Here is a 13,163-nt window from a genome sequence, read left to right on the forward strand (position 1 = left end):
CTCAACCAGAGTAACTACGCTTCCGAAAAGGGAGATGGTAGTGGTTGAATTTGCGGGATCAAAGTGAGTGATGAGTCTAGCAGTATCCCAAGATTCCTGACCTGTGATTTTAGGGAGAGTTCAGATTTCCCAAAGTGTATTTTAAAGTCAGATACTTGTCTACTTTTGTTAGGTACCCGAAGAATTTCTCTTTTGCTTGGATTCAGTCAGAGTTTGTTGTTTTTTTGCCCATTCCTTGGTTGCAGTTAGGCAGTCAGTCAGTTTATTCAAAGCTGTGGGTAGATGTGGTTCAGTGGGCATGAGTAGTTGCACATCATTAGCATAGATATAGAATTTTGTGCCAATTGATCGAAGCAGCTCAGCCAGAGGCTTGAGGTAGATATTAAATAAAATGGGAGACAGTATGGATCCCTGTCGCACCACACAGTTCGGTGCCCAAGGTAATGACATGCTGTTGTTGAAGAGAACTGATTGTTGTCTGTCTAACAAATAGGATTTGAACCATGTACATAATGTGCCACTGATACCTTTCTGCCAGTCTTGTAAGCATGATATTATGATCCACAGTGTCATAGGCTGCTGAGAAATCCAGCAATACTAGTATCGAGGCAAATCTCCCGTCACAAATTGTCAACGCATCCTGCTTTGTACATTGGAGAATAAACCTTGACTTTTTGGAAGGCTTTTACTTTTGAGTTTCTTTGTATCAGTTGGTCTCCTTGGAACCCCTCCTTTGGAGTCTTCCACTATTTGACTGTTTGATTGTGGTTTGTGGAAGTGCTGTTTCCACCTTTTTATTTTGGCTTTACGGTTTCTGTGCAGATCACCGAGAAGGGGCACAAGAACTCTCTGTTCTGTACCCTGGTCTGAAACCAGATTGACATGTGTCTAGCCAATTACTTTAATTTAGCCAATCGTTAAATTGAATGCAGGCTGTCTGTTCTACAAGTTTTGCCAGGAAAGGAATGTTAGAGACAGGTTGGTAATTTTCAAGCTTGTCCTTCTCAAGGGAGCTCTTTTCAGTAAGGGGTGCAATACAGCTCTTTTTAATATTTTTGGCAGCTGCCCTTTCCACAAGAGAGGAGTTAACAATTTTTGTGGACCCTTCAATGAGGCCTGTGCTCGCTCTCTGTACTATCTTTGCTGGGAAGGGATCAAGAGTCACATCATTGGCTCCCTATCCGTTTCCACATACAGTTCAAACTCCTCTTATTGACTTACAAGTGCATTCACTCTGCAGTTCCTCAGTACCTCTCCACTCTCTCCACTCCTCCTCGGGAACTCCATGCATCAGGTACATTTCTCTTATCTATACCGTTCTCCTCCACAGCCAACTGCAGAATTAGTTCCTTTTATCTTTCTGCACCATACGCCTGGAATAGACTACCTGAGTCAGTATGTCAAGCTCCAGCTCTGGCTATCTTCAAATCTAGGCTAAAAGCTTCTTCTGTGACCTGGTTGAATGAGTCCCAGATGGCTGTGCATGGTAGGGGAGAGGGAATGTTCTCCTCTTTAGCTGGTGAGAGTTTTGATGGGACAACCATGTTATGTGCTCACAGTATTGATAGCTTGCTGTAGAAGGCTATTTTGCAAACAGTTTTCCCCAATATTCAAACACTGACCGTTGCATTTAAATCTATAGGACGAGGCAAAAAAAAATTAAACCCCTACAGTCTTTTGCCGTTTTCTCAGCAACTGCTTTGAATTTAAGTGTGAACTTTTACATGCTTATTTAGTCATCATACTTACATATTACTATTAAACAACATGTGGAGAGGCATTTTTGATATGACATTCAAATAGTGAAATAAGTGTTTATAGCAAGACGTCTAAAAGCGCAAGTCTATAATGGAAGAAAAAACTAAACATTTTCCAATATTCAAAAATACACACAAAAAAATGTTTTGAAAGAGGACACATCGAAAATGTCATAGACGGTTGTAAAACATTTACACCAGTCGAAAATACACTACACAAAATGTGCAATGGTGGTACTGGTCCCCATGTCGAGAAAACGTCCATGGCAATGGCAGGATGTTCCTTCCATTTTATGGGTACAGATACGTCTCTATGTATCTCACTTTCCCAAAGACAGAGCTCCTGGTTTTTACTGTGCCTCGGGCACAGAAAACAAATATTTAAATAGCACTACCACCTGCCTACCCTCAGGGTCTTCATGAGGGCATGGAGAACCATCAGAGGCACCCTGGAAAGGTGAGTATGCATCATGCCCCCCCTCCCCCCCAGGACCACAGCATCACTCATATGCAAGCACCATATACAGTATAGGCAGGGTCACATGCACTGAGGTCCCTTTGTTATTACAATACATGTTATTGCTTTTATTAAGAAAGGGAAAAAAACATTGCTGAAATCAGAATGTACAGAATATCCAATGACAAGTAATCATGGGGCCCTCCTCCACTAACCATGAAATGCTAAACTGAGGGGCTGCATATATCTGGACTCCCACCCCTCTGCATCCTGGACCACACCTACATACTAATGGGAATGTTGGCAGTGCCCCCTAGGGTGCCCCACTGCTCTGCTAGGATGTCTGTGTGGCCAATCTACTAAGAATGCTGGCTCTTCCTACATCCCAATAGATTGATTTTCACTTGCACTTTTTTTTTAATGGTCCAAAAAGATTGACGAACTGAGCACAAAACATCTAGTAGATGGCCAGTTTTGAAACAAAAAGTAAACATTTTTCTGTATGAAAAATTGTTATTTTGCCACTTGAATTTGTGATATTTTGACCAAAATGTCCAAAGCCGGATTTAAATGTTATATGGAAAATGTCCCTCCACATGTACTAATTTCTAAATGAATTTGATATCTGTTATAGTGTAATTTATACATTTTCTGTCTTACACTGCATTTCCTTATATACTTCATGTTCAGTTACATTTTATTGTTGAAAACACAGATATTGAAATATTTTTTCCTAGCTATATGTCATATAAAATACAACCAGTAGTTACAAAGCCTCAAAAATAAAAGGACACATTGACCTGACAAGAGTTCTGGGACACAAATGTACCTTATCACCAAAAAGTAAGGATGTGCATTCACAGGCCTTTAATGGAAGAAGTAACTAACTTATTAGTCTCACTCACACACACAAGGAGTGACTCAGGTTGCACATACTGCATCAGGACACATTTATCCACTCCTACCCTAGTTGAGATAATATTTACCCATCTCTCTTACTTCATGTGCAACTTTCTTCAAATCAGTCACCTTACTCTCTAACTCTTCCTACTTTCTTACCCATCTATGTTACAACTTTGCCTTACCCTTCACTATCGATTATAATGTTCCATTACGTATTGTGTTGACATTGCAAGTAGTATACCATGCCATACTTCGTATTGTTATTTGGATATTTTTACTGCTGCAATTGCCTATTGCTCATGTTTGATCTATTCTTACTGTACATCGCCTTGAGTGAATTCCTTCAAAAAGGTGGTAAATAAATCCTAATAAATATATTAGCCTACATTTTAGCTTATCTGCATACCTGAAAAAAATTAGTGGATGTAAAATCAATTTCATACATCTAACACATTAAGGGCTCCTTTTACTAAGCAGCGTAAGCCCAGCGCAGGCTTACTGCTCACCATACAGGAAGTTCCACCAGGCTACCACAGCAGCCTGGCGGTACTTCCTACCCATAGCACGTCGTCATTTCTGGCGCTACAAAAATGTATTTATTTTTGTAGAACCAGAGTGTACCTGGTGGTAATTGGACAGTGCCATGCACTGCCCGGTTACCGCTAGGTTAACACGAGAGCCTTTACCGCCACCTCAATGCTTTATTTGCCGCCTGGCCATTTCCTGCAGGAAATCGAGACTTCCCTTTTACCAGTCTGAAAATCAGCAAAACAAAAAAGCCAAAAATGCAAACATTGAACCAAACATGTTCCCTTGTGCATATCCCTACCCAAAAGAAAGTAAACATGCAGTGAAAAAGGTGGAAGCTCAGCTGAGGCATCTAGAATCCTTCAAAATGTGATGACAAGGCACATGTATCTCTTTCAGAAATCTTAAAGCAACAATCAGCATGGTATATGGAAACATTAGATTTTAAAATGGTGCGTCTGGAATATGAAACACATACCAGCTCTTTCTTCTTCATACACTCCATGAGGATCATGAAGAGGTGTTGTGCCTGGGTACGGGTATAGTTAAATGTCTTCTGGATTGTAACTAGCAGCTGGTCCCTCAAAGATTCATTGATGAGGCTGTAAGTTAGAAGCAACACACTATAAAATGAAAAATTTGTGATCTGCTTTTAATTGAAACACACTGTCATTTGAATTCACTGTTAGGGACCACTGTTAATTGGAGCTGGTAGAGATGGAGCCTAACTGCTACTGACAGCAAGCCATTCTCTTCTATCAGCTGAGGCTGGTGTTTTTCAGGTGGCCCGACATATATCTGGAGGTCCACCAGCTCTTAGTTATGTGAATTGATTTTCTATGGTCATACAAGACTTCTATGACCATGCAATATTCTATTTTTATTGTATTTTAACTCTTGTCCTTGTTAATCTTTATATTTAGCATCAATATTGTTAAAACATAATCAGGATAGAGGGGCATAATCGAACAGGGCGCCCAGGTTTTCCTGAGGGCGTCCTCACAGGACGTCCCCGTGAAGGAGCGGGGAAACCCGTATTATCAAAACAAGATGGACGTCCATCTTTTGTTTCGATAATACGATCGGGAAGCCCAAATCTTGAAATTTAGGTCGTCCTTAGAGATGGTCGTCCCCAATTTTCGGTGATGGAAACCGAGGATGCCCATCTCAAAAACAATCAAATCTAAGTCATTTGGTTGTGGGAGGAGCCAGCATTCGTAGTGCACTGGTCCCCCTGAAATGCCAGGACACCAACCGGGCACCCTAGGGGGCACTGCAGTGGACTAACTGATGCACTAACTGAAAGGAAAAAGGATTGCAGTGGTCACTAACCACCTCCCACCCTGAAAAAAACAACTTTAAAAACTTTTGTCTTTTTTTTAGAGTATGGGTGAAGGATGTCCATTGCTATGCCTCTGATTCTGCAATGGCAGTTGAGGATGTCCAAAGTGTGGATGTTTGTGAGAAGGATGTCCATGCCTGAATGTTTCTGTGAGAAGGATGTCCGTGCCTGCTATGCCTCTGATACCCCCTTTATTTATTTGGATTTTGGATCACAAGTGGTAGCAGTGGGATGTGAACTGGCCACTTCTGGATTGCAAGACCAGTGCTCTAGCTACTCCTCCACTCCAGTCCCTTGAAATTTGGCCATCCCTGTGGGAGGGGGGGGGGGGCAGTTGAGGACATCCAAAATGTTTGAAAGAAGGACGTCCAAGCCTTCATTTTGACTCCACTGACATACACCTCCCCCCCAGGGACCTGAATACTGCCCCCCCAAAGGGACGGCCAAATTTCAAGGGAGTGGAGTGGAATGGAGGAGTGGATGAGTAGCCTACTGGTTAGACCACTGGTCTTGCAATCCAGAGGTGGCCAGTTCAAATCCCACTACTGCTACTTGTGATCCAAAATCCAAATAAATAAATAAAGAGGGTGTCGGAGGCATAGCAAAGGCATGGACATCCTTCTCACAGAAACATCCACATTTTGGACGGACGTCCTCAGCAGGGATGGAGGCAAAGCGAAGGACATCCTTCACCCATACTCTAAAAAAAAAAAAGAAGACAAAAGTTTTTAAGGTTGTTTTTTTCAGGGTGGGAGGTGGTTAGTGACCACTGAAGGAGACAGGGGAGGTCATCCCTAATTCCCTCCGGTGGTCATCTGGTCATTTAGGGCACATTTTTGTGGCTTGGTCAAAGAGAGAGGCCTAAATAAGTACATACAATTTTTCATTCAAATTCAAAGTGGTTGCTGACAAAACAGCAAAATACTCTAGGGGGTTACTTTTATTCGCCTCACCCTGTAGGTATCTGTATATATATCCATCTATCTGTATAGATAGATGGATATAGATGGATACAGATATATATTTCACCAATAGTTGGGCAACAGTTCCCTTCTATAAACTTCAAAATATCCTTTTCATATTTGCACACTACAGGCAACATATTCATTAAAACGGCCACTTTTGTGGCAGCCAGAACGATGTGATGATCTCAGTTTTAGGACTGGCTCTGTGTATATTTGCATATTCCCAATCCATACAGAGCTGGGAGCCAACAAGAGAGTGTTTGGCTGGCAGAACAGACAGCTTGCTAATATTGAGAGCAAAGTATTCAGTGGATTGAAGAGCGCTGTACTGGGTGGCATGGAGTTTTGTGACCCAGATTGGATAACAAATGCATGCCAATTACATAATGTTTCACATTGATTCGGGAATGCTTCAGCTTTTAGTAAGTGCTCAGGGTGAGTGCATTTTTCAATTTTAACATCTGTTTATGCAGTAGAAGAGATACCAAGGAGTGCATAGATGCATTTTAATCAGGGATTTTTGGATGTGCTCCTCTTCAGGAAGAAAAAGAGTTGCTTTTTTTTTTAATGTAGCTACTCTTAGAGGCAAAGGAAGAGGACAGGACCGACCTGATGGCTGTATGGCTGCACAGGGGTCAAGGAAGATGTGGCTGCAAAAATTGCTTCCCATCCATTATCTCCCCTGCGGTGGCCACAGAAGTGGCAGGAGTGGGGGCGCTAGGGGATGTGTCACACAGGCATGATTCCAGCTTGGGACATTCCTGGAAGAGGAGCATCTTTTTTTGAAGGGGAAGGGGGGGGGGGATAAACTAAGTTCATTCTACCTACACACATGCCAAATGGGACAAAAGATTGATCAGAGGCACACTCCATTCCGCTGCCTCTATCTAGAGCAGTGCTCTTCATTGTAAGGCAGCCCCCATCAACTCACATGCAGCTCCTTGGCTCTCTTCCCCTGTTACACATTCTCCTCCCACCTTCCCTGCTGGTTTGCTGCCAATGCTTCCTCTGGAACAGCTATTTTCTTTTTACCTGTGCCACTTGGCTCTCAGTGAGTTTGAACCAGCAATGTACAAATTATTGAACAGTTCTTATGAGACTGTGTGAACAGTGGAGTTTGGACAGCATGCAGTTCAAACTCACTCAGTTGGGCGATTCTGGAAGGAAATCGAACAGCTCTTCCAGAGTCAATTAAGGTGTGTAAAAAAGCTCTAACATGTGTGTGTGTGTGTGTATATATATATATATATATATATTTTTTTTTTTTTTAATTAAACTAAATTTGTGAAATGAACAGAAAAAAAACCCTTTAAAATAGGTCAAAAATTCCAAAAAAACCCCAAAACGTTTTGGCCAATGCACATCCTTAATACTTGATAAGGGTATTAAAAGGGTAATTCTATAATAGGGCAACTTTAAAAGGTGCTGGTTATGGCATCTATTTCAAGCCTATTCTATAAAGAAAAGTTGATGTCTTTATAGAATACTGGAAAGTGGCCAAAAACATGCTTAAATTTCAATCACTTACACCTGCTGTTGTAAATGACCATACCTAGGTATGTGCTAAAACAGTGGCTCCCAAACCTGGTCCTGGAGGCACCCCAGCCAGTCAGGTTTTCAGGATATCCACAATGAATAATTATGAGAGAGATTTGCATGCACTGCCTCCATTGTATGCAAATCTCTTTCATGAATATTTATTGTGGATATCCTGAAAACCTCCAGGACCAGGTTTGGGAACCATTGATGTGTATAAATTATAGTAGTATACAGGCAACCTAAAGCATTTCCACTTAATGTAATGATGTCTCTGTGGCCATTGATACTGTTTATCATACTTGTATGACACATGGGATTTCTAATACAGTATTACATTGGTTCTTTTCTTAGCCCATTGATAGATGTATGTGACTCTGTGCTAGTCACTTAGGACTAATCAGTACATGGTGCCCAAATTTGGACATCGAAAAAAATGAGCACTGCTAGTCAGAGTTGGGTGCCATTTATAGAATAGTGCTCAGTGCTGGGATCTACACCCAATTTTGGGTGCGAGGATTTACACCGACTGAAACCTGGTTTAAATCCTCGTGCCTAAATTAGGCATGGAGCCCTCAAATCTTTTATAATAATTCTCACCTCCAACGTTCTAATATGCCTGGGACCGTGCCTCCCTCAGAGGTGGTCTGCTAGGCAGGCACGCACTGACGTCAGTGACAGCTGATTCCAAAGCAAGGGGAGGAGTAGGGAAACACACGAAGCATGTTTCCCTACTCTTCCACCTGCCTGGGAATCAGCTGTCAGTGCGCCGCTCCCTGCCACTTCGGAGCAAGTGGCAGGGAGCGGGGCAACACAGACCCCCTCCTCGCCGCATCACCCCCTCACCCGACGAGCATGTCCCCTCACACACCTCCCACCGAGTTCCACACTCTGCCCTCCCTCCGATTTCAACACCCCCCCCGTGTTACAGCCCCCTGTACCCCGCTTCCACGACCCTGTTGACCCCCCCCTTCCCACCGAAAACCATCCCCCACCGCCCTCCAGTACCTGTGCTGACAGGGGACCCCAACCCCCGTCAGCCGAAGTCCTGTGCACGCAGAGGAACTTCAACAGAAGATCATTGAGGAAGCAACGCCGCGAAGGCCAGCACAGGACTTCGGCTGACAGGGGTTGGGGTCCCCCATCAGCACAGGTACTCCATGGTGGCGGGGGATGGTTTTCGCCGAGAAGGGGGGTCGACAGGGTTGTGGAAGGGGGGTACAGGGGTCCGTAACGCAGAGGGGGGGTGAAAACGGAGGGAGGGCAGAGTCTGGAACAGCGAGGGAGGGTGGGGGATGGCCTTGCTAGCGCCCGTTTCCTTCCCTTAAGAAACGGGCATTTTTTACTAGTTCTATAATAATGCGCACATCTTTAGTGAACGCCCCCTGACCATACCCCTCCCATGGCCACACCCTCTTTTCCATTGTGCTCCAAAAACTTTATGCGAGCATCTTTATAGAACTGCGTTTAGCTAGATGTGTGTGTAAATTCATATTGGTGCCAATTAGTGCCAATAATTGATTGTGAGCACCCAATTATTGGTGCTATTTGACTTATTACTCAATTAAATTGTGCACAAAATGGGCATGTACCGATATTTGCATGCACAATTTTGAGCGCCATTTATAGAATTTGGGGGATAACCCTCCATTACCTCAGGTAAAAACGTGAAGGGCAGTTCTATAACTTGGCGCCTACACTCATGTTGTTCAAGCAGTAGGGAAGGGATGTGGGGCAACCAATCCATGTTTTAAGCGACATTCTCGGTGCTGTGCTTTTTGAGGCGTCACTGGACGATTTAGCAAAGGTAGCTTTCCAGCTACAAGATTGCACAACTGAAACTGTATCCACAATTGACACAAATATGTTGACTCCTGAGGCAGGCATACCATTTGCCGAAACACGGAACCATGTTGAGTCTTTTATGTCTGGTCATTGGTAATAAAGATTTTATCTACTCAGCCTTTGGTGTCCTACCTGGATTAGTTACCCCACATCCCTTCCCTACTCGTTGGACAGCATCTTCCTTCGTAGGGAACACTTCATGGTGTTTGGTGTTTCTGGCCTTCACTCATGTGCCACTTATGTGCATCAGAGGAGCCAAAATTGGCAGTTATGTAAGTACACTAGGTGCTATTCTAAAAGGCTGCACCTCAGGACTATAGCGCACAACTTCAAGGGGGCATATATGTGGGTGGGGAATGGGCAGGCTATGGATTTGTCTCCACTTATATGTGTAACTTACAGAATAGTATAAGTTATGCATTTTCCATGGAGCACTTACTCTAAGTGCAGTTGTAAAACAAAAAAAAAGTGAGGAAAAACCAAGTTAGGATACCAAAAAACGCTTCATTGTATAAAAACGACCTGACATGGCCATGTTTCGGCCCTAAGGCCTACCTCAGGGGTCTTGAACAATCTGATGTGGTAACTGAACACATGTTATTTTAGAAGAGAGGAGGCTCTTTTGTGGCAACACCATTTCCAATCAGTTGGTAACTGATCATATGCTATTCTAGAAGAGAGGAGATCAAACAAGTTTTCGTTTAAGCAAATTTTCACCAGTGTATGTTCATACACTAGCCAGCTTATAATCGAAAGTGACCACCGGCCATCTTCTGGTCGGCGATTTTTTAAAAGCGGCGAAATCGGTATAATCGAAAGTGGCATTTTTGACTGCATCGCCGCTTTCCCATCGCTTCACCGGCGTATCAGGGGGCGTATCAGTAGATAAGCGAAGGCAGGACATGGGCAGGCATGGGCGTGGCTACCAGATGGCCGGCTTTCGCCGATAATGGAAAAAAAAAAAAGCGGCGTTAAGCAGTATTTCGCCGGCTTTACTTGGTCCTTTTATTTTCACGACCAAGCCTCAAAAAGGTGCCCTAACTGACCAGATGACCACTGGAGGGAATGGGTGATGACCTCCCCATACTCCCCCAGTGGTCACCAATCCCCTTCCAAACTAAAAAAATAAAACTAAAAACCTTTTTTGCCAGCCTCAAATGCCGTACCCACCTCCATGACAGCAGAATGTGTTGTATCCTCCGACAGCCTTTCCCTGGTTGATATGTGGCTCTTGGGTGAGTGTGACACCTTTTCTGTTAGGTGCCCTGCAGAGTCACATTAGCAATGCATTGTGGTGGGTGTAGGGTACTGGGCTCTACTCCTCTGGTGCTTTTCCCCCCCTGCTAACTGGATCAGAGTGTGCCCTGTTTTGTTTCCTGTTGTAGTCCATGCGGTAGTGGCCATTTTTGTAAGCCAGTTTTAGTTCCCTTTCCTGTGTTACCTACATTAGAGAACGTAGTTCTTACCTTGCATGGTGCTGAAAGAGGGCATTGTACACCATTGTGCCAGCTCTGACCTACTGCTAATCTTAGTACCAGGGGACTCTTTGCCAGTGGGACAAACCTCTGATCTGCAGTTAACTGTGAGTAAACATGGTTATTTCAAGAAAGGACTTTTTCAGAGAGATTAGTCTTCAGGTGTGAACTGGTGTGCCAAAGTTATACAGCAGCAATAAGTCCTAGAGGCTGTATGCAGGTCCATGGAGCAATTTTAGTGGGTGCCGTACATTTGTGGGTAGTGGGTTTGGGGGGGCTCAGCTCCCAAAGTAAGGGAGCTATGCACATGGGAGCTTTTCTGAAGTCCACCGCAGTGACCCCTAGGGTGGCTGGTTGGTGTCCTGGCATGTCAGGGGGGCCAGTGCACTAAAAATGCTGGCTCCTCCCACGGCCAAATGCCTTGAATTTGGCCGGGGTTTGAGATGACCGACATAACTTTCCATTATCTCTGAAAAACAAACCCGGCCATTTCAAACCCGGCGAACTCCACGGCATTTGGCCGGCTAAACCGTATTATCGAAAAAAAGATGGCCGGCCATCTTTTTCGATAATACGGTTCCGGCCAGCTGTTTGCGGCGCCGCCAAAATAGATCGCCGGCAATCTATTTTGCCAGCGCCGTTCGATTATTCCCCTCTAGATCATCTGAGATTGTTCAAGACCCCTGAGGTAGGCCTTAGGGTCGGGTCATTTTTATACAATAAAGCGTTTTTTGGTATCATAACTTGGTTTTTCCTCACTGTTTTTTGTTTTATATCTCACGGTATCGTGAGGGTTTTTACCTCATTTTTTTTTGTTTTATGCACTTACTCTAAGTGCACCCATTTTTGCCTGCCTTTGGCCTGGCATAAATGGTTGCTCCTAAATGTAGCTGCATCAATTTGGGTTCACACTAATATTCTATAATGACACCTTGGCTCCCAGATCCCATTAAAGAATCAGCACTCAGCACGTAGCATCAGCATGCCTAAATGTAGGTGCCAAGTTATAGAATTGCCCCCCTAGGTTGCGAGCCCATTAGGGATATGGAAAATAGCTGCTATCCCTGGCTGTAACTCACCTTGGGAAAAAAGCATGAGCTAACCCCCAAATTCTATAAAAGTAGCTAAAAATTGTGTGTGCCCAATTTGCTTGCACAATTTAATTGAATAATGAGCTAATTAGTACCCATAATTGGCTTGTTAACAATCAATTATTGGTACAAATTAGATTTAATTGGAATTTTATGTACAAGTTCAAAAGGGGGGGGGGGGGGGGGAAATTGGCGGAACGGGAGTGTTCCTAACATTTACGAGTGTTGCTATAGAATGAGGGGGATATGTGCCTAATTTAGGCATGCATATTTGCACCACATTTTAGTTGGTGCAAATGGTCACGCTGATTCCCGAACGTAAGTGTTATTCCGGAAGTGCAGACATAAGTGTTATACTGTAAGTGTGGCATATAGAATAGTGCTTTTTTGGGGGCCATATATAGAATTCACCCCTAAATGCTTAAAGTAAAGTAAATACAAAATTACTTAGTCTTAGCACTTAAGAGCTAGTTTGACTTCTGCTTAAAAAGGCGTCACTAGATCCTGCAAGCCTTGCTAATTATCATCCTATTTCTGTGCTTTCAGCAGTCACTAAGATAATTGAGAGAGTGGTTCTGGATCAAGCTAATACTTTTGGCAAAAAAGCTGACCTATTAGATATCTATCAATAAGGTTTTAGAAGGGCTCATAGTGCAAAACCGCTACTGCTATCTACACTTGATGCCTTAAATCAGAGATTAGATAATTGCCACTTGATGTCTCTGTGCATTTGATACTATTTATCATACTTATGATTCAATATGTGGAATCCATGGGATTTGCCGATACAATGCTACCTCCTGGGACAGAGAAATATCCAGAGTCCCTGAATGTAATTCACCTTGAGCTACTACTGAAAAAGGTGTGAGCAAAATCTAAATAAATAAATACATACATATGTTGGTTCTCTTGTAGTTTATTCGTAGATGCATTTAGGTCTGCTTATTGAACTCCCATCCTACTGTTCATCCTCTTCTCACTGCTGTACCACAGGGATCTTCCTTATCAGTTTTGCTATTCAGTCTATACCTTCTGGCCCTCTGTCAGGTGTTTCAAGAACTCAACGTACAACATCTTATGTTCGCCAATGCTATGCAATTCTTCTTTTCTTTTGATTATCCATTAGGTGACACTGTTCATGAGTTACATGAATGTCATAGGGCAATAAAGGCATGGATGGATGCAAATTGACTTACCTTGAATTTCTCATGGGCTGAGATAATGGTTGTTAGCTAATCAAACACCACAGACATTCTTTCTTTTG

At 43.2% G+C, this 13,163-nt stretch overlaps 1 protein-coding gene across 1 annotated transcript in view; it reads right to left on the minus strand.

Moving 5' to 3' along the window:
• TRPM3 (transient receptor potential cation channel subfamily M member 3) overlaps nt 1-13,163 on the minus strand; it is a 714,222-nt gene that overhangs the window by 245,564 nt on the left and 455,495 nt on the right. The window contains exon 8 of the mRNA XM_030193857.1: nt 4,124-4,247. Within this exon, the coding sequence (XP_030049717.1) occupies nt 4,124-4,247 (124 nt within the window). The remainder of the gene's footprint in view (nt 1-4,123; nt 4,248-13,163) is intronic.

The sequence above is a fragment of the Microcaecilia unicolor genome, chromosome 2 (genome assembly GCF_901765095.1).
Source record: "Microcaecilia unicolor chromosome 2, aMicUni1.1, whole genome shotgun sequence".
NCBI classification, from domain to species: domain Eukaryota; kingdom Metazoa; phylum Chordata; class Amphibia; order Gymnophiona; family Siphonopidae; genus Microcaecilia; species Microcaecilia unicolor.